General features: G+C 37.8%; 3 protein-coding genes and 1 long non-coding RNA gene across 5 annotated transcripts; 2 read left to right on the top strand and 2 right to left on the bottom strand.

Moving 5' to 3' along the window:
• Positions 1–479: 479 nt before the first annotated feature.
• On the top strand, positions 480–7,838 carry pknox1.1 (pbx/knotted 1 homeobox 1.1). Its single transcript, XM_043229604.1, has 11 exons — positions 480–689; positions 1,866–1,976; positions 2,840–2,970; positions 3,581–3,752; positions 3,860–4,030; positions 4,115–4,229; positions 4,686–4,783; positions 4,864–4,992; positions 5,089–5,165; positions 6,337–6,497; positions 6,599–7,838. Exons 2-11 carry the CDS (start codon positions 1,923–1,925, stop codon positions 6,787–6,789), a joined length of 1,299 nt encoding a protein of 432 aa, XP_043085539.1. The 5' UTR covers positions 480–689; positions 1,866–1,922; the 3' UTR covers positions 6,790–7,838.
• A 192-nt stretch (positions 7,839–8,030) lies between these two features.
• Positions 8,031–19,798, bottom strand: tmprss3a (transmembrane serine protease 3a). Its single transcript, XM_043229639.1, has 13 exons — positions 19,694–19,798; positions 18,627–18,861; positions 18,126–18,230; positions 14,900–15,010; positions 14,742–14,793; positions 14,140–14,268; positions 11,992–12,038; positions 10,957–11,122; positions 10,706–10,875; positions 10,114–10,209; positions 9,025–9,167; positions 8,640–8,792; positions 8,031–8,332 (listed from the first exon to the last, which is right to left on the bottom strand). The coding sequence occupies exons 1-13, from the start codon at positions 19,796–19,798 to the stop codon at positions 8,288–8,290; spliced, it is 1,557 nt and encodes a 518-aa protein (XP_043085574.1). The 3' UTR covers positions 8,031–8,287.
• LOC122332316 lies at positions 8,367–24,588 on the top strand. The gene is made up of 4 exons (XR_006248472.1): positions 8,367–8,576; positions 8,716–8,840; positions 19,725–19,892; positions 24,455–24,588. It is a non-coding gene; the product is annotated as an uncharacterized LOC122332316 (long non-coding RNA).
• Positions 22,084–24,559, bottom strand: fgf9 (fibroblast growth factor 9). Of its 2 annotated transcripts, none has more exons than XM_043229635.1 (4): positions 24,421–24,559; positions 22,947–23,069; positions 22,733–22,836; positions 22,084–22,271 (listed from the first exon to the last, which is right to left on the bottom strand). In XM_043229635.1, exons 1-4 carry the CDS (start codon positions 24,557–24,559, stop codon positions 22,086–22,088), a joined length of 552 nt encoding a protein of 183 aa, XP_043085570.1. In that variant the 3' UTR covers positions 22,084–22,085. The 2 variants fall into 2 exon arrangements, with proteins under 2 accessions (XP_043085570.1, XP_043085571.1); XM_043229636.1 differs by having other exon boundaries at positions 22,947–23,066.
• Positions 24,589–25,881: the final 1,293 nt, after the last annotated feature.

The raw sequence follows: 25,881 nt of genomic DNA, 5'->3' as shown, positions 1-25,881 counted from the left end.
GAATTTTTATTCATTTTGGCCCAGTTCAATGATTTATAAAAATGAGCATTTTAATATCAGTCATTGCAAGTTTATTTCAGTTGATACAGCTCAGACTTACATTTTAGTCTGGGACTTGACAGTGAAATCTAAAAATGTATCTCTTCTCACTATTCAGATTTTTATATATATATATATATACAAGTTGTTATAGGACAAACTATTTTACTATTTGACTAGTGTGTGTATACAAAAAGCCCTTTTCCATGACTAAAATTACATTTCTGTACTTTTAAAAAATTATTTACACACTACAAGAGCTATTAAAATTAACTCATGAATACAGTTATTAAAATGTAGACATTATAGTTGTTATTATTATAGTTATTTAAAATGTAGATAAGCCAGACAAAAATGGTAATCCTTTTGAGAAAAGACATTTTTGGGCAAAACATGAAACAAATAAATTGCACTTAAAAGGCCCAGATGTTAAAACTCTCCTGGCGCGATCCTGGTTCTCCCATAACGGGGAGTGTTTGAAATATTTGCTGAGGGCGAGAGCCTTGCCTCGTCTCACGTCACTTCTCCTCCCCCTGCTTAAATATTCATGAGCTGAGTGCCCTGCGTCCCCGTGCGTGATGACGTAGCGCGACAAATGCGGATCCCGATTGCTGCAGCCGCTTGTCAGTGTGACGAAGATTGGCACCCAGGTAAGCTGTCACTCAAACTCGTCTTTTTCCGTTCCCTATCAATCAAACAATCCGAGCGACACACAAAAAATGCCCAGGGCTGAGGGAAAGAGAGCATACGCGGTCGGGGGCTCACGGGACTCGCACGGGACAGCCGAGCCAATCTTGTCCCGAGAGTCTCTAAGATAGAGAAGAGAAAATATGTCGGCTTTTTGGGGGGGACGTGAGGTTTCATTCTAGCGAGGGCGACCGCTGAGTGAAGGCCCGGGTTTAGCGGCTCTCTGTCTCCCTCTCTCCGCGCTCCCAGTCAGGCCGGAGCAGCGCTACGCGACAGTCCCGCGGCTAAACGGTCCGCTTTACGCTTGCTTTTCACACTAGCGTGATTAAAACCGCACGTTAACGTCCTCTAAACTGCCTTCCCGTCGAGGACAGCGCTCGTGTGCGGCTAACCCGAAGGATCGGTGCTGCGGTTTGGCGCGAGGCGCTGTAGCGTCTGCGCGTGGCTTGCTAGCGGGCTAATAATGCGCTAGCTAGCTCTTGCTCGTTCGTTAGAGGAACATGGCGTTTCCCTCTTTAGCACACGCCGCTACGTTCACTTCCCAGTCCAAATAACGTGAGCGTATAGGTTACAGCCTTCTCCCGTCGTTCAAAGTTTAGTCAGAGACGACGGCTAAACGAGCTCGCCGTCTCGATTTAGTGCGTCACGTTTGTTTTTAACGCCTTTTAGCCGCACTTCATTTTTGTTCGTGACGAAATGAAATGATTCGTACTGATTTTAAGAGGGACTTGAACGCCCTTGGGGGGGTGTGAAGTGAGCGTTGGGGAATGAATTGCGTGTATATTGATAAACAGCAGCGTCTCAAGACGTGAGGTGAATATGCAAGCGTTAGCACCCTCCACGGCAGATGTGTGTGTGTGTGTGTGAATGTCTGCTGTAAAGCGTGGAAATGGCGCTCTTCTACAGTACACAACATTGCATTTGCATATCAATACATTCAGGCTTCCCTTTTTGCAAGAGTGCTCCACGCATTCCTCCTTTGATTAGCTGCGTATGTCGAATAAGAAAATGAATAAATAAAAAAAAAATAATAAACCAGTGTCTTCATGTAGGTTGAGCGGTTTACACGGTGACATGAGATATTTTAATTACTCCTGTGCAGACTAGAGCCTTTAAAAAGGTTGCATGTGATCTTCTAGGTCATTTCCTGCTGCCTGCCATATAATGCCCCAGGGTTGGCAGTGGCCACTTTGAATATGATGGCTGCACAGTCTGTGTCCATAGACAAATATCAAGAGGGAGACCAACAGGTAGGTGTGACATAATCAGATTTCACGTTTAGTTTTGTTTGGCACCTTCCATGAGAACGATACGCTTTGGTGTAGCATTACTTCCCCGTATCCCACCCTTGGGTTAATGTTTGATGCACTATTATCTATTAACATACTGTTAACTTGGCATGAAACAGAACTAGTTTTAAGTGCATCGTCTTTCCCTGTTGCTCCCAATTTTGTCTTAGTCTTGACATTTTTAAAATGTAGACACACAGAGTTGATATTAACCTTTTATTGTTTTGCACAAACGATAGCGCCGACACAATTTATGAAGTTCAACCATTCTACCAAAAAAGCTATTTAAATATTTTATTGCTAGATACAATTCAGTCAATTCAATCATGCAAAAATGCCAGGCATCATATTGAACTAATAGAAATAGAATAGAAAATGGTTTTTATCAAGCATTTTAGCATTAAAGGCAGTAGTATAGTAACGATAAAAAGCCTTTAACTAAGTAATTACTATTGTTATGTGTTTAATTTAGCTGGTTGGTCATATTTAAGTGGTAGAATATAACAAATCAGGGTTTTCAACTGTACAGAAATTGCACAGATCTCATATAAAAGTAGTAGAAATTAAAATAACTACCTTGCTAGATAATAACGATTTCAACAAACAATATCAACAAAATGAGTGGTTTTAAACTTAAAGTTGTAAATCTCATGTAAAACGAAGAGAAATCGAAATAATTTTATAAAAACACAAAAATGCTGTTTGAGCCTTTGTGAGCACAAGTATAAATGTTAAAGTGCCCACCTGGAAGTGATCTGATATCAGTGCTGAAGAATTAGTATAATGCCATCTCATCTCTCTGTGTCTGTCTTCTCCTGGTTCAGATGCAGGTTATGGAGCAGTCAGAGAGTGACCTTGAGCAGGGCTTTGCTAACGGAAGCACAGGAAGCTCCAGCAGCCCAGTGAACACTGAACCACAAACACAAATGGACGTCTACAAATCCTGTATATACAGGTGACACAAGTGTCCGGCTTTACACTGTACATTTCATAAATATACGTTACCTTACATTTAAATACACATTCAAGCATTCATTTGTTTCAAAATTAATAATTTATAAAAGTGATAATTAATAAAAGTGATTTCTAATATTACAAAATATTATTTGTTTTAATTGTTTTTATATTATATATTATATATATACATGCACACATATATACACACACACACATATATATATATGTGTGTATATATATATATATATATATATATATATATATATATATATATATATATATATATATATATATATATGTATATATATATATGTATATATATATGTGTATATATATATGTATATGTATGTGTATATATATGTATGTGTGACACTAAAGCCTGGGGTAATGGTGCTTTACACCACAGGAATAAATTACATTTTAAAATAAATTCAGATAAAGTTGTTACAATACATTACAGTAAAATTGTAATATTTCTCAATATATCTGTCTGTACTGTATTTCTGATCATGTTAATACAGTCTCTGAGCAAAGCATTAAAACCTTGCTTTGGAAGACTAGTGTATTTAGTGCAGTGCCTTTAACAGTGCCCTGGTTGTTCTCTTCAGACATCCCCTCTTCCCTCTCTTGGCCCTGCTGTTTGAGAAGTGTGAGCAGTCCACTCAGGGCTCTGACTGCGTCACGTCTGCCAGTTTTGATGTTGACATTGAAAACTTCGTACGCAGCCAGGAGAAAGATGGCAAAGCCTTCTTCAGTGAAGACCCAGACCTTGACAACTTGGTAAGAGATGTGACGGATGGCAACGAAAAAGCTAATGCCGCTGCATGTAAATGAAAGCATTGATCTTGACTTCAAACACAAGTGTCACGGCTGTTCCCTGCTCTCAGATGGTCAAGGCCATCCAGGTGCTGCGGATTCATCTGTTGGAGCTGGAGAAAGTTAGCGACCTGTGCAAGGACTTCTGCAGCCGTTACATTACCTGCCTCAAGACCAAGATGAACAGTGAGACACTACTGAGTGGAGAGCCGGGCAGCCCTTACTCTCCAGGCCATGACCAAGTAAAGGCCCTTTTCATATCTTAGACCCTAACACTCAGAGCAAGTACTTTGGCTTGTTGTTTAACTTGTTTGTTTTTTTTGCAGCTGTCCAACCCTTTCTCAAGTGCCCTCAGCCCCCAGGGCGTTGTGGTGCCCTCACAAGGACTTCAGCAAGGCAATGTGACAGTGACAGCCGTCAACCCATCACAAATGGTCGCAGGTACATGTTCATGTGGGAGCTGAATGGGGTTATTTTATATTTTATGTGCAGACAGTTTGACAATGTGATTTATCTGAATCAAAACAAGGTGAAAATTACCAATATTTCTACTCAACAGTATTTTTTTAATTTGGTATAATTTTTTTAGTATTTGGTAGTTTTGAATAATTCTATCTGAAATAGTTATTTTATAAACTATTATTAACATTAATTATCCCTATAAGACTTGGCGTTTTCAGATTTATTGGTGTATTTTGTTTATTTCTTACATTTGCAAATGTTTTCTGTGTGATGTTTAAATAATTTAATTTAATCTAGGCGTTTATTACATTTAAACATACATTTTTGCTTATTACCTTTTCAGTCTAATTGGCATCAGTGGCTATTTTGTTGAAATTCCTCTTATTAAAAAAAACACAATCTTATTTTAAAAAAATAAATGTTGTTTCTGTGCAGGTAATACAGTGTATCAGCCAGTAACAGTAGTCACACCACAGGGACAGGTGGTGACGCAAGCCATCTCACCTGGAACAATACACATCCAGAACTCACAGGTTTGCATGAGCACAGAAACACATTTACTCACAGATCGCAAGCAGACATGGTGATCAGCGACTGCTTCTACTTCCTGCAGCTCCAGCTTCAGCTCAATCAGGACCTGAGTTTCTTTGGGGGAGATGATAGCTCTCCTAAAAACAAGCGTGGGGTTCTCCCCAAACAGGCTACCAGTGTCATGCGCTCCTGGCTCTTCCAGCACATTGCGGTTAGTAGGGAAACAAACCTCTCAAGTCAGTCCGTGAAGTTTTGTTGTACCTGATATTAATTTATAAACACTTCATTGTTCACCTTCTTTGTTTAGCATCCTTATCCCACCGAGGAAGAGAAAAAGCAAATTGCAACTCAAACAAACCTGACTTTACTCCAGGTCAACAATTGGTAAGTCAATCCAGCAAGAACACAAAGTAGACGGTAGCTATGTTTCCATCCACCGATTTTTAAATATTGCATAAAAATGCTGGATGGAAACGACAAGATAAATTCTAAAACTGCATGTTAAAAACTTATGTGAACAATAGAGTAGGATCACCTTTTTTCCGCTAAAACTACGATGGAAGCACATTTACAGAATGTGGGTGACGGGTTGTAAAAACCTGACTAACCAGTGAACCGATCTTCACGGCATCTATAAGTTGTTAGGATCGTTCTGAAACGCATGAGCATTTCTGTATTTCTTGTATAATTGACAAACCCAAACAGCAGCATCCACCTCCGAAAGTAATGACATTAATTGTTTCGCCTGCTCTGTGATAATTTATCAGATATGAGAATTATTGTATGCGGTAGCTTCTCCTACTTTTCATAGTCATATTTAGTGTCAGTTTACCAGGATGTAATGATTTTCTTCACTTTGACTTGTTGGTTGGAAACGATGCTTTGTATGCGACATTCAAGTTTTGTGCATAAGTTTAAATAGCGTTTTTTGGATGGAAATACATCAGCTGAGTCTTTTCCAGTCGCTCCAGCGGACAGGATCAATAACAGTTACCAGGTTAAGAAACTAAAGACACATTCAATCAAATCTGTTGTGTAGTGCAGCAGAAGTGCTCAATAATATCTTAAAATTGTTATTGGCACATTATTATATGTACAAAACCACATTTGTTTTTCTTTTTTCCATTTCTGCGACTATGTCTATGTTTTTATCTCCTCATGCATTAAATAAAAACCTTTACCATGAGTTCTCAAATAGTGCGCATTTATGCATTTCCTTGAAATATTCAGACATCCTTTCTTCAAGTGCAGCTAAAAAACAAGCATCTGGATATTTGTAATTACAATAACACGCATCGAATAAGCATAAAGAAAGCAAAATAATGAGTGAACTATAAACTAAAATAACATCTGAATTCAGGATGTAAAGAGTATTAATTTCTATCACTTATTAATACATGTTTGTTACATAAACATTCAAAGTTAGATGATTCAGCATTTAGAATGATAGTATGTAAAATGAAAATAAATGGCAAAATTGTTTATTGTAATTAATTTTGCACAAACTGATATATTTCCCATCCTGTCCCAAATATTGACTGGGTCTCTCCTGTAGGTTTATTAATGCTCGAAGACGGATCTTGCAGCCAATGCTGGATGTCAACTCGGAGATGGCCAAAACCAAGAAGAAGACGGCTCAGAGCCGCCCGCTGCACCGCTTCTGGTCCGACACCATCTCTTCATCTGGAACCCAGCAGCAGCTCACAATGCCAGACGGTACCGCCTCAAAACTGTGCCCAAAAAGAGCCCGTTTTATATTCCAGATTTTCACTGAATGATTATTTACAGTGGAATATATGCATTGTGATCGTGTGCAGGTAGTTTGGTTACAGTGGGGATGAACGTGGATGGCTTCCAGGCACTTTCATCAGATGGAGCGACCCTCGCCATGCAGCAAGTCATGATGGGAAATCACAGCGAGGATGAGTCAGAAGAAAGCGGCAATGAAGACGACGCAGATTTGTCATCCGCTAACATGACCGGCCTGGGTTTAGACGTTAGCGACTGAGGCACGGATCGCAGGTCACACACTGCATGCTTACATTTACATTGGAAAACTTGCACATGACGCCTGTGGCAAGAGATCCGGTCCCCTCGTAGACTTTCAGCAAAGCTGATACCTGTGCACTACAAAAAGAATAATTACGAGTACTGTATGTTACACAAACACACACGAACAGTTTACAGAGAGCACAACGTTACTGAAAGAGGCCGCGTGCGAGGAGCTGCATTTCAGCACCTGTTTTTAGTACGTAGACGTGCAGGTGCGTGCACTTTTATATAGAGACACTTCGAGAAGGCTGCAGCGACGGAACGCAGAGGAACGTTTTTAAGCTTCTTTAGTGAATGTTTGTAATGATTTCGTTTTCTATATTAACTCATTTGAATGCCAAGATTTTAAGAGTTTGTCGTCGTGCTGGTTTTATTCACACTGCATGTTCATGTTCTCTTCAATATGGTCACGCTTGTAGAGAGTCTCCAAGGCGAGTTCGAGAAAAGAGATTATTATTTTTATATATGAACGTTGTAAAAAGTGTTTTTTTTTTTCTTCTTCTTTTTCTTCCTTTCTTTTTTAGTTTGTGTTTTATAGGGAATATTTATGTACAGAAACTATACTATCGGCCCTGTTTTCAGGGGATGACTTAAAGTTTTTTAGAAGAAAAACCAAAAAAAGATGGATTATAAACCATTTTTAAATATGTAAATTGGTTTTAACACTCACATGCAAAATGCCTTACGTATTCTTTTGTAAAACTATAACGCTGATAAGCACAGAAAGCCTGACGCATTGATAAAATTAGTAAGGAGAATTAAATCAAAGTCTCTTCCAGTAATCTTCATCCGTATGCTGACGATGTTCCTTCGTTTCAGAGGGACCTCTTTGTTCTTGCTCTGTAGGTTAATGTAGTTTGATCTAACATGTGCAAAGCTTCCCTTAACAATCAGTTATGAAAGATGCTTTGGGAATTATGGCATAAAATGTCCATATGAAAATCAAATAAAGGTCAAGTCTGAGTATTTTGCCACACCGTTTTACATTAAATGTTGTTAATTGTGTGCCGTTTCTTTTTTTTTTTTTTTTTTTTTTTTTTTCAAACCATTATTTAAAGACTGTAAACACTACAATAGTATAACATTAAAGTCTTTACAAAGTTTCGCAACAGTGAAAATACTTTGTGCATGGATGGGGCCTTTGTCTTTTTTTCCTTCCGTATTTATTGCATATTAATCATGAGCACATTGTCACCTGCCTGTCTCTTGAAATATCTGTGTATTTAGTCATTCATGGTGACACATCAGATGAGTGTTTGGCAGGTATTTCTTCAAACGATAGCAAGTACTGTATAAGACTACTTACACCAAATAAAACCTTTTGTTAGATTCGAGTGAACGTAATATAATGGTTTGTTCCGCTGTGCCTCTGTGAAATACAGTGACCGGTGCAACCTGTGGCAGGCTTTGGAGTTTTTCTGTGTGGAGTCTTTATTTGGATTCGGTTTTGTGTCTCAATAATCAGAGCTGGTAGCAGAGGGATGTAGTATTTCTTCTCTCTGTATGAAAAGAAGCAAAGAAATAATCGTTTTATTATCGTATTCCTTTTTTTTTTAGCCACAAGAGGGCACTGAATCATAGCTCTTGATATCAGGTCCTCAGGCGCTTTCTCAATAAAAATAGCTCGTTCCAGGCCATTAGACCACAGAGTGCAACCCACCCATTTTTCCAGTTGCCTTGGTTCTGGTATTTTCACAATCATTTTATTTTACTTTCAAGAATTGAGTCGCAGCATTGCACAAAGTATGTGACATTTTGCCCAAATTTTTCTGGTGTTGGGTTCACAGACAGTCATCAGAGGCTGACCTCCATCTGCAGATGTATCCAGGTGAGGGACTGTGTGATGCGCGTGTAAACCCCAGGTTTGTTTTTTTCTGCACAGCCTTGTCCCCAGCTCGTGGCTCCCACCAATTTCCAGGTGAAGGAATCCTCGCAAGCCAACGGACCACCGCTGTCACCCTGTTACCAACATAGACAAGAAGTTTCCCTGTCCTGTAGGTCCTTCAGGTATTGTAGCCTACTTTGTTGACATACAAAGTAATATTCCACACTTGATCAGTATTCAGTCATATAATAACCAATGCTTATTATGGACTGTATGAATTAAGTGTAATTTAGTGTGCATGATAATGTTATATTCGGTATAGTGTCGGTATAAAGTGAAGTAGAAATCCGTGGTGATATGAAATACCTGGCAGGAGTCCGTTCCTCCCTCCAAGTACCCTGCGCAGATCATGCCTGGTGATATATAACCTTGATAAACCTCCGGCTGGCTGCAGGCCTTTGTAGAGATCAGTGGGACTGTAGCTGAATGCAGCGAAATGCTTCCTTCACCTAACAGAACAACAGGACGTGTGATCTGCTTGAAGAATAGATATGTTGTTCTTTTGTTCGGTGGCTAGCACAGCATAATTCATTCGAGTATCGGGGGCACAAGAGCTACAACAAAATCTTTTATCAGCGGACTGTAGTTTTATTGTTTGGCACTAAACAAAACTGCAATCTGTTCATCTGAACAGCCGAGAACTGGACTTCCCCATGAGGAATAATGTTTAGCTGGTTAAATTAGCCCACAAGCTACTGATAACAGCATTCTGGGGACATATGGTAACACTTTACTTGAAGCCTTTTACGTATTATGCCTTAATTATTCCTTGTAAAGCACATTATAATGTATTACACGGTTAATGTAACACTTAATTCATTGCCACAATATGCATTTTAATTATATATGACAAAATATGCTGTTATTACAATGCACATTGTGAATGACCTTTATAATGCATTATATACAAAGGCTTCAAGTGAAAGCGTTGGAAAACAAATTTCTCAATTGAAATAAGTATCTATATTCTCACATAATTCTATTTATAACATATAAATGTAGAAAGAAATACATTTTCGAGATGTGAATGTCACACCGCAATAAATCGAATAAAAACATAAGCGAAACGAATGTGCATTTATTTATCATTAAAGTAGTAGTCTTGAATAAATCTTAGTAAGCATGCACTATTTTATATATTTGACAACCGGATTTCGCTTTCCCTTTTTGAAAGGATGAGGATTGTCAGCTTCAGGTAGTGATTAGTGAGTTATTTCTTGACACACTGTCACAGAGAATATGTGCTAGTTGGCCACTGGCTGTAATATTTGGTGTGCTCAGAACTTTTAGGCCCAAACACAAGCAAACTGAGGCGACACAGTACATAGTAGTCTTATGTTTCCTAGTTGTTCGCCGTCTGTTTGGTGAGTAATGGTGAGTAATTCCCAGACTCACCTCCGTCCTCTGTGGCGCCCCATCCTGAGATCCAGCACATTTTACCATCCTCAAACTCCTCCCCAAAGTTCGGCAGACAAATAGGCTCCACAAAACCTGAAAAAAGTGATAAGACATTTGTCAAAATGAATGCAAAACAAGGACATGGATGATGTAGCTTATTAAGATAATATTAAATTCCATTTGAATAACTGGCAATCATTACACTAGCTTGGGAAATAAACATCACCCATGTGGTTCTACAAAACCACTTTCCGTTTGAGGCCATGAACTGAAAAAACTAAACTCCTCCTCCTCCATAAGAGGAGTCATTGGACTATAAAATAATTTGTTGTTAGTCTAAAAAAAGCTTATACTGAAGCCAGGTGATCAAAACGAAAGCTAGTGGAAAGTCCCACTCTAAATAAGCACTTCCTCTGCAGAACAGGCCTTGCTTCTACATTACTTTCTGTTTAGCCTCGCTCACTGATTCACATTCTGAATTAGTTTGATGTAAAAATCTTGATAGCAGTATAGGTGGACCTCAGAGTAGAGTACAAAAGAAAAAAAAGGTTTGTGAGCCCTTAAAGAAAAACCCTTTTGCAGAAGGTACCATTGAAGCTGAGGGGCTGCACCAGTTTCATCAGAGCTATATCATGATCCAAGCCCTTGGGTCTGTAGCGGCTGTGATAAATGATCTTCTCCACAGCGAGAGAGTCCGCCGCATTGACTGGCTGATCAGTCAAACCCACGTAGACGCTCCACAGCACAGGGTATGCAAACCTGCATGGAAAGCAGCAGCAGAATATGATCGGTTCCCTGTGGCTGTCTGAGTACTGTTTCATGAGAACTTTGCAAACTCACCCGTACACACAGTGTGCAGCAGTCAGGATCCAGAGAGACGATATAATGGAGCCTCCACACAGGTGCTCGTTCTGAAAGTGCAGGCTCACCTGCCAGGGGAACTGACCCTCAGCAGACAGGTTACCGCCCACTATACGAGTGCTGAACTTAGGTCTGGAACCACAAGCTACGCAGAAATAGATCAAATGTTCGCTTTTTTTTTCTGTTAATTGCAACTTTTTCTCACAATTCGGACTCTTTTCTTGCTATTCAGTCATGATTTCTCACAATTTTGAGAACTAAATAAAAACTCATAATTGGTGAGATATAAACCTACATATTAAAACACGATATAAACTCAGTTCTGAGCAAGAAAAAGTATTTTGCAAGCAGTTGCAAGGAAGAAAGTGAAATGACTATTATTCCATCTGTTGGCCTGGATGTATGAGGTTTTTTAATTAACGGTGGCCACTTCATATCAAAGATCTGTTTATCTTTTATTTTGTTCTCTGGACATTATGTATTTTTTAGCTCTAAACGAGTGAATAGCACACAGGCATGTGAACGAAAGTAGTAAACATTATTTTTAATATTACTGTAACGAGTGATGTGACTTCCATATGGTGGCGTCAACATAAGGGTGACCTGCTTTTTCTAGAAGACTTTGTCATGTAGTTAACCTCATTTTAATTCTATTACTCAAGTGTCCTGTTCATTTGATGTAAATTAATTTAAATGAGCAAAAAAGAAATAACTTGGCATAGCTAACAAGTTTTTAACCATGAAGTTTTATCAATTTAAACATTTGAAACATTGAATACCTTGAATACTGATATTGAATATTGCTCTCAGAGGGGGAATGAAGAACAAAAACTATGTGATTGAAGAACATATCAAGGCAGATTTTTAGATGCTTTGCATTGCCCAGCTAAAAGCTGGTTTAAAAATGACTTTAGTTTGGGCTGTGCTTTATGCATCACTACTGTCATGACAGTTTTGCAAGACATTTGTAACTGTACCTGTAAACCAACAAAAAGTACTAAAGATACGACTTACCTATGCACTTAAGTGTTGTTATCATTCCCAGACTGCACTGGGTTTTACTACGGAAAGAGAAGCCAACAAAATCATATAGATGTTTAAGAAACGGGATGCCATTCATGGGCTTAATTTATCTGAAGCTGTTTCTGCCATGGGGAAAAAATGGTAGAAGGTCTACTTTTTGGAAACCCATGACAGAAACAGAAAGTTTATGCATGCTGAGTAAATCTACAAAACATTAATTACTTTAGACTTAAAGATTTTGTGGAATCATACTAATCTCCGGTGCTTAACAGAAATGAAACACATAGCAGCAGTGGAAGCATTACATTCAAAGAGTGCAAAGAGGAGATTCAAAGCTGTTGGCTACAGAGCAAAGTAATGTAAAAATAGAATGCATTCCTCTGCTGCCAGCAGACAGCTTTCCAGGTCTAAAACAGTACAAAAGCAATATAATGCGTCAGAAATAAGGTAAGAGGTCATTCTAAAGGCTCTGTTAAAAAAATGATAAAAATGCCCTGAATTTGCTGTACACAATCATAGTCAATCATATATTTACAGTTTTAAGAATCAGTTACAGTTTTAAGCAGTAAAATGATTGTATGTTTGACTTTCGCATTGCACAGTGAGCAGTAGTTTCAGTTTTCTCTCCTGAGGGTGGGACATTATAGTATAAAGTTTCTGGCGAATACAGGTTTTAGGTGAGTGTAAACGAAGTAATATCACCGTTGTCACAACACTCTGCGTGCATCTTGCTTTCAGTCCACATATAAAAGTTCAATAAAGTATAAAAGTGGTTAGAAATGATTAAGTGGACTGAAGTGGAAGTCATTTAAAATGCTGGATATTTTATCAGCATAAAAGCCCATTTATTCAAAAAAGATAACCAAAAAGATTTTTGTTGCATCCAGTGGAGACATAATCATCAAGATTATCAAGACTTAGTACTGTCTTTTTATGTGTCGCTTTGCATCACGCCTCGTGAACACAACACCGTGTCTGCATTCGTGATCGGAGAAACAACAAGAGCACTACCTTCCACTGCTCTAAACTTGCATTTGAATAATAGGTAGCAGATTCTTTTAAAAAGAAGGTTGTGAGTCAGAAGCACCAGACTGTCCTTGAGATAGTATTGCCTCACTAGTCTCTATGACAAGACAAGACAAGAATGTCTCCTAAGTGATTGAGGTGTTTTGTTGTGTATGTAATAATGAACATAGCATTTATCATTTACTCCCGACATTTGAGCTGTTGAAGATGTAGTGGGTTATGTTTTTTTAGAATTGAATGTGCCCCCGATTAACCTAACTGCATCTATGTTCGCTTAAATCATTCCTGATTCAGCTTCACCTACAGAAGAAACGAGTATAAGATAAAAGTATACTTTTTTACATTCTATGTACCTACTAATTAATTAATTTATTTATAAAGTTCTGTGCATTAGAAGGCTCCTCCTTTTTTGTCCGATGCTGCACTACGAAACTATTGGTTCTCGCTGCTGTTAGTTCAATGAAGTGTCAAATAGTTCAATTGCTGTGAACAGTCGGTGTTGTTTTAAACTATCATTGAAATTGTAACAAAAGTATGGTCATGCCCTCAAATGGACATGCGCTTAAAATGGCTTGCTGTGAACAGAGCTGTTTTGACAAGCTAAAAGGGTGTTGTTTTAAACTATCATTGAAATTGTACATTTCAAAAACAGTATGTTTGATGTTTGTGAATCCATTTCAATAGGCGATGAACGCGTAATCACAACACTGAGCTCATGGAACATGTGATGCGGGGTTGTATTTTGTTTGAGCTGTGGGTTGTCACTACACTGTCCACCTTATTTAAAAAAAAAACAGTTAAAGTAGTAATCTAATATAACATATTTATTGCGCTTGGGTATTGTGCTAGTTATTTACCCAAAGTGTCTAATGGATATATCTTATTTCTGATTTGAAAAATAAGGTGGATTGACAATGGACTATGGCTGCGTCCAAAACTGCATACTTCCCTGCCATATAGTATCCTACGTAAAACAGTATCTGACAAAAGCATCAGGAATACTTGATAATTAGACAAATAGTTTGGAGGATTGGAGCTGAACTTTGATCTTTGCTGCTTGAAAGTGATCAGTACAAGAATTTTTTTTCTTAATTATGAAGAGGATGTGAATACCTGAAACTGGTTATGTTGTGTATCTTGATGGCCTGTTGGAGATTTGTGCTGTTCATAGTTATTGACACCAGGTTACTTTGGAAGTCCTGCTCAATAGAAGACAGAGGAAGAGCTTTCGACTCCACATATCTAACAGAGAGAAGAAGAAAAGTAGCATAAAACCTCATGTTATGGTATCAGCAGTAGCGTATTGGGAGTGTGCAGTGTAGCATCAAATGTCAAATTATCAAATGTCTTTGTCATTTTTAGGAAGTTTTTCAATGAATAAACTTCACAAAATCTTCATCAAAAAGCTTAGAAAGTTTGTAGTTTGACTGGCCTGTGTCCAGTCTAGTGCTAAAACTGAGTCTGTATTACAAATTTCTGTGGTGCTAGTCTAGTGCTAAATGATTTATCTACAAAATTCATAGTTTTGATGTATGTCTAGGAGGGTCACTGGTCTGAATAGGTCTAATGGCATTCAGTACCTCAGATATCCAAGCTGTTTCCAGTAAGTCTAAACGTTTAGTTTTGCTGTGTTTAATAGTGGAAAGCTCAGTGGTCCCAGATCAGACAAAAATGCACAAACTGTCCTCCAGACGCCGGTCAAGGTCAATGAGCACCTCAGATATCCAAGCTGTTTGCAAGCAGAAAGCTCTTCCCACTCAGCACAAACTGCACAGAGCAGATAAGCACCTGAAGTACAGAACAGCAACATGCACAGGCAGACAGCGCAGCAACATTGAATGCTAACGCTAACGCTAAGTGTGCTGATACTCACCGCAGCTGAGCTCATCTTCTCCGTGTTCACAATCGAAGTGTCCATCACACTGTGCAGACAGTCTAACACACCCAGAGACACATCGAAACTTCCCTGTACAGCTTAACCCAACTGAAGTGGAAATATGAGAATTAAATGTGTGGGATAAGTGATACTTATAAACGTTTATCTCATTATATGCATTTATCTTTAATTATAACAACGGTGACATAGTACACTGCAAGTTAACCCTTCCATTCATTGTTTTTTTGCTTAGTGTCTTATGAATTAATTCACTACTTTATAACAGTCAATCACCACCACTTTAGGGCTGTACAGTAAGCTGATAGCATAATGCAGGGCTGTGGCCTGTATTGGATTGTGCAACCTGAGTTGGTGACATCTTATGAAGGTTTGTAGATCTTGTGTTGTGCAATCTAATCCAGTCTAATCTGTTAATTATTCAGTGCAGTTGTGTAGGTCCATCTTTGCGAAAAAACAAGATACCTTAATCTACACTACCAGCTCATTAGAATGGCATAGATGAGTGTTGGCGGCTATTTTAAGTAGAGTTAAAGGTATATTTTACACACAAAAAAAGTTACAATTATCATAATTTACTGAGCTTCATGTTATTACAAATATGTATCAAATTATTCTTCTGCAGATTATAGGGTAAATTAATATTTTGAATGATCAGTGTTTATTTTTAAGTGTACTTTTGTTCATTGTTAGATCATGTTTGTTTTTAATGTCACATCACTTTGTTTTAGTATAAAGTTATTAAATTTGATAATTAAAAAGTTAATTTACCAAATTATTTATTTAATATCTGACAATGTGTTCATGACCATTTTAAAGTCTGCGTAAAGGCATTTCAGGTTGTTATTTATTTATTTTTTTTAATAACATTTTTTTTTATGTACATTTATAATACCTTTGCATCAAAGCACAAATAATGATAATGATAACGGCCCTTATCAGTCTCTGGAGTTTTTCTTTTGCTATTTGAGCAAATGAGAATGCAAAATATTTTTGTGGTACTCTCCCATTCACTGCTCTCAAAGTTTAACTATGATGACTATGAATATTTGTATGTATATGTAGCTTTCAAATTATAACCTAAATAACCTAACTACCTGATTTGACATTAAGTATGAGGCAACTTAAGTCATACTTTGAGGCAGAAATTGGCCAAGACGCACTCTCATGTGGTAGAAGTCAGATATTATGGCTATTTAGGTTATAATTTGAAAATTAGAAATATTTTTGTTACAAAAACCCATCAATCTGCTTTAGAGAATATGTGATAACCCCCCTGAAGGCATATAGGTTGGTTTTATGTCACAGTACCTGTGAATATAACTAATTTTACGGAGCGTCAAAATAATGGTCACTATCCACCAATGGTCACTCTTCCACTTGGAAGAGCCAGGATAAATTGTTTTAAAAAAACTGTTCATCTGAAAGAAGAAAGTCGTATACACCTAGGACGACTTCAGGGTAAGTAAAAAATGCTCTGATTTTAATTCTTGGCTGAACTATTCCTTTTAAGAAATTCCTTTTGGGAAATGAGTCGATGATGACCTGCATCTGTTTTGAGTTGATTGCTAACGTTGCCAAGTTTCTATTTCGATCATATCCACTGGTACTTCTCAAGTAGTTTATCATGTGCTTTAAGCAGGAAAAGCTGTTCTCACATGATGATGAGGAGACAGGAAGTGTAACGGAGATACAAAGAAGTCTGCTAAAATTGATGAAGGCGTCCTTGGACAGGCTGAGCAAGGACAGAAAGTCCAGTGTGGTGCTTACAGTCACCCCCTGTTCTCTCTAGTGGCCGTCACACTTGGTGTACTTCAGCAGACAAGTTTTTATTTGTGATCCCATAGAGTCATAGGTTACAAATGGTCCTTGACAAGGAATGAATTCTGCATTGGGTTTAAAGCAGAAACACCTTTCAACGCTTCCCATGACTTTGGAGAAAAGAGCTGACTCATTTCACTGATTAGACCATGTGCAGACACATTTCATTTCAGTGGTGTCATGTCCAAGTGGTGTGGTTACTGTGTCTGTCTTTTGTCAGATCACAGCTGAGTAGAAATGCCATGCTTTGTACACTGGCCCTGTGCTCTGGTCCATATTTCGAGAGTGTCACGATAACTGACTGCACAAGGTCTGTGGCAGAGGCAGGATCCAGCTCTGGATACTGTAGCTGATAAGATCCAAATTTTGTGACTCGAAACACATCTTCAAATAAAGTAAGCTGCGGCGTGAATTGGCCGTCAATGAGGGAAAAAATTCCTTTTGCTTCAATTTTTCGCAGAGCGTTTGACTGGCTGATTATGTCTGTAAAGGTTGCTTGAATCACTGGGGTTTTTTTGAGCTGCTGTCAGGGCTGAATGCTGACAGGTTCACCTTGTCTCAGAGAGTCTCTTTACTTCGACTGGAGTTTGCAATGGTTCAATTTCGAGGAGCAGGAATATGCAGGAATGCAGGAATACCTCTACTGAACGCCACTGTGCAGATATCACCACAGACGCCTGCTTTTTTTTTGTTGACGTTTCTGCTTTCATCAGCTATTAAGGGAAAAAATCCAGCTTTTTCGATCTAGGATGCAACAGCTCAAAAAAAGTTTCCTCGGTTGACAGAATTCTCATCTTCTCTGTGGCCTCTTTGTGCAATTGTCTGAAAAACGGGGAATCTCAGTGATTCAACAACTGCTAGCATATGTATTCCCTATTTCCCTGTACTGCTTTTACATGTCATTTATGAACCATCCTGCTTCCTGAACCTCCCGTTCCTTCCTGAGCCCATGCATCCATAGAGAATTTGTGCATTGCACTGGAATTGTGTATTTTGAAAGATTTTGTTGCTTTATGCCAGTTCTTATACCCATCATGCGTAAACCTCCTCTCTGTGTGACCAGTCCCTGGTCGTGCGAAATGTGTACAGGCAAAACAAAATGTGGGGTCCATAATAATGGAATACTCCAGACAGGTATAGTCGTCATACCATCTGCCATTAAAGGAACGTATCTGGAGGCTATTTTTTATGCCAGGATATGTCCTTAAAAGAGGGTACCATAACCCATGCTTTGGTCTAGAGCGATACATGAGTTAGTGTAAGGAAGACCGCTATCAGCCGCTGGTTGACTGTGTGGTTAATAATGCATTTTTCTGTGGTAACACATATTTAATACACTGACTTTTTGTGGTGTATTGAGTGCTCCCTAAAGTCATTTACTCACCACCCAATCCAATTCCAAGCACAATAGTGAGGGTGAGCAGGACACAGGCCCCGATCAGTATCTCCATCCTGCGTGCAAATAGTCTTCCCCTAAGTGTTTTGTCCTCTTGATATCAGTTTCATGAGATGATAAGATGCACGAGACAAGAGAGATTCATATGTATGCATTTAGAAGACACTTAACACATTTTATCGATATCTAGTTCGATCGCGTGTTACTAGTTGAGCTTCAGAAACATACAGAATCACTGTGTATTTTATTATGGTGCAAATACAAATTTACTAATACAGCAAATTTAATTGTTGCTGATGGATAGCATGACTAAAATGTCTTTGGGTGATTTTTGACTAATGCTTCTGACAGCATTATTAAAGGATCATGCAGAATTCAGGAATTATGAATGTAATTATAATCCACACAGCCACAAACTTGCTTGTTTTTGGTTTTTTTTATAAATAAGACATGAAATTGAATACACTTTTTGATGATGTATATTGTTACCTGTAACAAAGGGCTGGACTTTGGTAAGTGGCATTGACAGGCTGGGCTGTGCTGAAGGGGTTTCTGTGAGAGGGTCTTTGGTTGGTTTGATGGTGTTGTCATCTGGAGCAGGACTGGCACTTGAACTGTCCAGCGGACTGGCGTTGAGCAGGGTCGGGGTATCCATAGAGGCAATGTCATTCTCAGTTACAGAAACCACCTCTATTTTCTCAGGATATATCTGATCGGTTGTACCCTGTGTCGAAACATGAAGACTCAAAAGTGATCCAGCAATCTTCTTTATGTATCATACATTTTATTTTATTCTTAAAAATAACTTTGTACAGGTTACATGTTGTAACTGGGTTTTTTTTTTTTTTTTTTTTTTTTTTTGTGTTGTAACTTTATCATGTTGCATTTTTATTGCTAATGGAAATCAGTCAAATTAATGGACAATGTCCTTTTTAGCAGTGCAAAGCAAACAGCCGTTGTTTTATCATTTAAATACTAACATATTTATTTAAATTTTGAAGTAGCTTTCATTTTTATACTTTTGTTTCGGTCATTTTGTGCTGCAGAATTTTACTGCAGCGTTATTTCAAATTAAGTCAAAGGAAATATTTGAAATGGTTATCAACCAATGGATAGGATCTGATGGGATACCAAAGAAACAAATGCTAATGCTAAAACGCTAACTTTTGTCATATGCTTTTGTCATTGATGTTAATTTTTACATTACTTTGAAATAAATGAATCATAATTCAACAAATTGACATCAAATTCACCATGATCAAGGGTGAGATCTAAGAATAATACTACACTGTAAAAATTATTTTCCAAAGTTGTAAATAACATAACTGAAGTACATTTTACAAGAAAATACTATTCTAGTCTTCTAGACTTCAAAATGCCATGCTTGATGTGTTCATAATGTTTTTATATAATTATAATGTATGTGAAATTTTATAGCAATTCACTAGCTGATTGAAAAGTAAATCCTACACCATTTTTTCAGTCCATATGGCCGATAGGACAATTAGAGCCTCACTTGTGCATGCAAACATAAAGGAGTTGCTCTGTGGTCTTACCTGACCATCTGTCTGTGTTGTGTCTCTACAGGGAATAGATCCTCCATTTATATCAGCCCCAACATCTACACTTGCTGCAGACTCCAGTTCATCTGGATTAGCCATGACTCACTTCAAACGCTCATCTTAACAGTACCCAAACATATGCAGTTCATTTCAGATTAGACTGGGGAAAGACAGCAAAAGAAGTAGAAACAAGGTAAGGAAAGTAGAAGAGCACACTGTGATAATGAAGCAAACAAACGACACAGGGCTGATTTACCTAACCGAGTTATAAAGTCCATCTTGTCTGATTAGCCTGAAATTTGTTCTTTGTGTCGATCTGTTCATTTTGGTTCTCCTCTGGTCTTCTTAACTCTCACTATTACATGCCGAGACAGACTCTTAGCGATAAAGAGAGACATCTGATCGGTTTGAGTGCTGAGAAGTCATGTCATCGTGAGAGGGGATCAGATCACCCAGCGTCTCCCTCTAGCAGCTCAGCTTACAGGGAGGCCTGAGGCCCTGATCAGATGCAGAGGTGAATGGAGGGCCTTTAAAAAATAAGGGACACGTGTGAACATAGAGAAAAAATAGAGTTTGTAATGATTAATTGTCATTTGACTAAGATGATTAGAAGGTGAACTGAAGATGTGGAGAATGTGCGCCAGATCTTAAACCCCCGAAGAAATGTGCCACTAAATCCAAACAATCTTGAATACCATAAGACATGCAACACTTTGTTTTTCCACCATATCGTATGTAACGATGTCTAATTAATATTAATATTTAACAAACATTTGGAGGATTTCCATAATCCCTCACAAGCATGATGGGATAGACTAAGTCTTGAATAATACTCCGGAGCAAAGATGAGTAGCGGTGATATTTATTTTGTGCCACATTTTCAACTGCTTTCAACTATTTTTAAATTGTTGTTTTGACATCATTTAACATACAGAAAAACAAATATCTGAGATATAGTATACTTCAGAATGTACTGCAAGCTATGTCAATGAGAGAAATCCAAACGAAAACCTTCAAACCAGTACAACAGTCAGGAAAGACGTCAGTAACAGTTGAAAAGGAGGAAATTAAAACCAAAACAAGAAACCGGAAGTACATCAGAACCAAACAGAACAGAAAAAGGAAAGCGAACAAACGAAAAAACGAACGTAAGAAAAAGAGGTAATAAAAGACCGTTTCTCCAGAGTTTGAGCCCAAAGTCTAACGGTGTCCTCTCTTGCACTGTGAATGCATGCAGTGGACAATCGAGATATATCACATTTATAAAAGAAAACAATATTTCTTATTAAGAGAATGTGGTGGTTTCCATTTTGTTGCCACTAATTTCCTTGGCAGCTGCCAAGCCAGCTAAAAACACACAGGGATATGGACCTGTTTATTTCCAGTTTCTGTGGGGTTTTCCCTCCCCATGTGATGTGGTTTTTCCCTCATGTTGTTAATGTCATTTGTTCAGGCGTGTCTTGTATTTAGTCCCTCGTAAGTCTGTGCATTTATCGTATACATAATACTTTATTAGGAAGGAGTCAGTTCAGTTTTTAATGATTTTTTTTATTCTAACATGCACTTATTAAGCAAGTTCATCTTTATTTGGAGTTCATCAGATTATTTCATACAGCAAGATATATAAATATAGCAGCTTAGCATCTGCCGAGGCCTTGATGTGCACTACATAGTAGTAAAATTACACAACAAACATGCAGGACAAAATGGCTCAAAGAAAATCCTGAAGTCTGTAATAGTGTTAACTAAAACCTTTAAAAATAACAGTTGTTGAAATGCTGAAAAAGTTGACAATTTTACAATTTAAGTTAAAGCACTTAAACTAACTAAATTGACTAACTATTCTAATTAAATAGAAATATTAAAACATACTGAAAATCATGACATCATAAAATAATAGTTGATTACAAATATTAATAAATAAAATGTTAGTATATAAATAACGATAAAATAACACTGGTATGCATTTAGATCAATTTACAATTAAATTATACACAAATTGGAGACAAATAAACGTTTACAGTCTTTACAGTTCTGTGACATTTCACGCTTCAACCACCATTTTGAAATAGCTTTGTTGGCAAATATATAGTTAACCAGAAATTAGTCGGAACTGCATCATCAACATAGGAACTGTCACAGCCTCAAAAAAAAGACACAATATATGCATCTTTTTTTCATGTGTCATTCGTGAGCAACAACTGAATATTTTGAGCTCGTTCTCGTGAAAGTGCGTATAAATAGTATGCCAAATAAAAATGAAAACTCATGGTTTTGTTGGTGCATATCGATACCGCATACTATTTATACGCATGTTTTTCTGAGATCGTGTAGACGTCATGTCTAAATGTTGAAGCTGCATGATGTCAAGTTATAATGTGTTAATTCAATGAGATACAGGCTGGCGAGGAAGGAAATGTGTGCATGTCCGGTGGCGGCTCGCCCTCCTGCCTCTCTTCAGCTGCCCTTTACGGGACAAAGCCAGGAAAAGGCCAGCGCTTAGGGAGGAGTATGTGTTGTAATGGTTTTCCTCCATGTGCTCTTTAAACAGGCATTCATTTGAGAACAACTTCTACAACAAAGAAGAGAGATACATCTGATAAATACATGCATTTATTGCAAATGTGTTATTGATTCAGGATGCATGAAATTGCTGTTATTTCCCATAAGCACGAGAATTAAGCCTATTGTGTCACATTTGATACATAATTATAAAGCATCTAAATTATAGACATGCTGAAAAACACATACAATCTGCTAGTTGCTTTTTGCAACCACTAGCCAAGTATTATCTCAGTTTGGGCCTCTAAAGCATTCTACATAAGCCATAAAACGATGTATCAAATATGACAAACAGAAGACATATTCGGGCATATTGAGAAAATGTTTTGGGTCAATACATTAAAAAACATTAGATTTTTGGACTCTTTATATATCAGGCTTTACAGAGTTTGATTTTACAAAGGCGATTTTAAGAAATGCAATGTTTTGCAATTGAGTTTCGCGTCTTTTGCGACAGATGACCTTTCTCACCCTTCCATGTGCGATTCCCTCCTGATTCATGCACAAATATCGCTCACTCTTCACACCACAGATACCCACTATGCCCGGCCTGACAGCAAACACCCTCAGCAAGCCTTAAAGACAAATAGAAAATGAAGAAAAACTGGGAATAATAACGTGTGTAGGCTATTTGGACAGTTTCATGCGTGTATGTGTTAATGAAAGTCAGGGAAATAACTCATACTGTACTCAGAAGGCTCGTGAACGCCCCACACACTGCCATTCATCACAATCTGTAGGTGGAAACCAATCCCAACACGGCAATACAAGAGCTGATGTCGAGCTGGATTAGACTCGTCTACAGCTGCTGGGACATTCAGAGCAAAAATAACAATATTTAATGTAGTTATGATGATGTGCTGCATCTGAAATCGCACACTTCATTAAAACATGAAGCAGCGAAGCAACACTGGTGGACAATGACAGCGTAGCATTGCTTACATTGCTTACAACTCAGAGTATGATTTTGGTTATTCTGTAAAAGATTATATCCTTTTATGTTCTCACTGGTTATATTGAGTTAAATATAATCTACAGTTACTAATGATTCGTACAAATAACTCCCCACCAACAACAACAGCTTGCATCATGGTGTTGCTATCAGTGAAAATTTATCAACATGCGTCAGATCTGTGTCCTTGCGTCTATGATTGCTGACAGGACCTGATGATATGATCTGTTCATGAATGTCTGTATTTGTGAACACAGCCAACACACCCAACATATATTAATGGCCTCGGTGCTAATACTAGTCAATGTCAGTGTTTTTTTTTTTCAGTGAGTACTATGCATATACGTATATGCATATGCATGAAACAAAATATCGGGGATATTCAGAACACCCTTTACCATACTACTCTTAATAATGATTATGTATCATTTGCAGAGTATGAGAATTTATGCATGCATTTTATGGTGTGCTTGTACATTCATTCTGTTTTTAAGCAACAAATATATATATATATATATATATAAACAGTCTAATAGCATTTGTTCTGTTGTCAAACCATGTCCTCTGTGCAGCTCTGTGTTAAACGTTATGACAAAAGCCTACTGGTCTGCTAATAATCTAAAAAATTCATCAAGCACTGGGATGTTTGCCAAATCCACTTACACACATTATTTATGACACAAAATACAGTCATGTGAAACAGAAATATCCACTGCATTCTTTCTCAGTCTTTTTGACTGCAGGGCCCCACGACTTCTTCAGTTGTTTGGGATTTTATGGATGAAGACTAACGATAAGGATTTTAAAACATAATTTGTGGTCTAACAAACTATTTTAGAGCTTGGCATTACAATACTTTTTTTAAAGATAACCTTTCCAGGTTTCTCATTTAACCATTCATGTATGAGATGCTGAATACGGTCACAATAAAAGGACAGTGAAATGCAGCATCTTTAAGTTCACGAAACAGCATGCACCACTTAAAAAAGGGCTCAGTTTTAATCCATATATAATCATCGTATAAAAACATAGTCAGTAAATCACAACATTTCCGAACATCTGCAATACAAAAGAATTGTGTTAATGCCATTCCCTGAAATAACAACAACATTTTCTCTCTCTCTCTCTTTATATAGTTGGATTAACATTGACACGAATAGTGGAAAAGCTGTTTTGAATAAATAAGCTGGTATACATTCGATCTTACCTTTGTCTCTTATCTTCGCGTCCCTCATTGACAGCTGCCACATGTGTCTCAAGCGGCTTCCTTCATCTGTGAAGTTACAGCTTACACACAATGACAACATAACCGATACGAAGCATAAAAGCATCCAGTGGACAGCCATGGCAAAGGCATCAGGGCCCCAAATACCAATACGGCCTCCAGGTGAAGCACTTTGACATGCTGGCAGCTTACGACTGCACTGACACCTGTAAAACCTTCACTCATGCCCACAGTTTCCTTCCTGAATCACCAGTGCTGCAACCGAATGCTAATACATTGAAGATAAATGAACATAATGTCCTTCGCTCAGTGTAAACAGACCTCGCAGGGTCAGTGTGCCTCCATTCATCCTATCTCCATCCTTCATAAACACATCTACTGCACTGATACCTACTGAATGAACATTCAGAGCAGATGCACAGAGGAAAGAACCCACGCAGATGCACTTTTGCGTTTGTGTATGTGACGACATCTTATCATTTAAGTGATACAGTATCTCCTCGCACATGCACAATGTTACAAGAAATGCTGGACAATCCTCACACAGAAGGAGAATAAGTAGAACAGATAAGCTGGAAGTTGCTTTTGACGATTTGATTGTAGAATCCCTGCAAAGGCATCATGAGATTTTGAGTTCACTTTTGCTATTAAAAGAGCATAGTATAGGGTCAGACATTGCCTGGATATTACTCTGGAGGTCTATGTATAAGATGTTATACATGGTTTTATTAGAGATGCATGTCGGTTTATCAAGCATTCCATGAAACACAACAACATTCAAAGATAATAAAACTTTTGAATGTGCAGAAAGTGTTTGAATTATTTGAGGGCCTTAATTTGCTTCCATTGCCTTTATTAACTTGACCTCAGAGAAGTGAGAAACTCTGATTCAGTTTATTTACAACAAATAATGCACTACGGGAGCTGTTTTGGGTCACCATTGACTCCCATAGTGGGTTTTTTTTCTGCTATGGAAGTCAGTGGTGACCAAAACAGCCTTACAAACTTTCTTCAAAATATTCAAAATATCTTACTCTGTGTTCGGCAGAATGAAGACATTCATACAGGTTGGACCTACTCTAGGGTGAGTAAATGATGACAGAATTTTTATTTTTGGGTGAACTTTTTACTTTAACTGGATGAACAATTATATGGAAGTTTGTTTCTGCCATATTTTATTTTATGTTTTAAATGTAATTGCAATTTTTTTACAGAATTCTTACTTTTTATCATAATTTTAAGAAATAAGTCAAAAGGGTATATATTTCTCAATTTTACTGAAATGTCAAAAATATTATATGTTTTGGTGTTTTGAAGTCAGTATAATCTGGCCTATATTGACAAAAGTATTGGGTCACCCCCTTCTGATGAACAGATCTTTAACGTTTATGATGATATCTAGAATTAGGGGAATTGCATGCTTCTAATTATATAGCAACAGTT

The sequence above is a fragment of the Puntigrus tetrazona genome, unplaced genomic scaffold (assembly GCF_018831695.1).
Source record: "Puntigrus tetrazona isolate hp1 unplaced genomic scaffold, ASM1883169v1 S000000008, whole genome shotgun sequence".
In the NCBI taxonomy this organism is placed as follows: Eukaryota; Metazoa; Chordata; class Actinopteri; order Cypriniformes; family Cyprinidae; genus Puntigrus; species Puntigrus tetrazona.
Note: the sequence above shows the minus strand (reverse complement) of the source record. Positions and strands in the feature narration are given on the sequence as shown.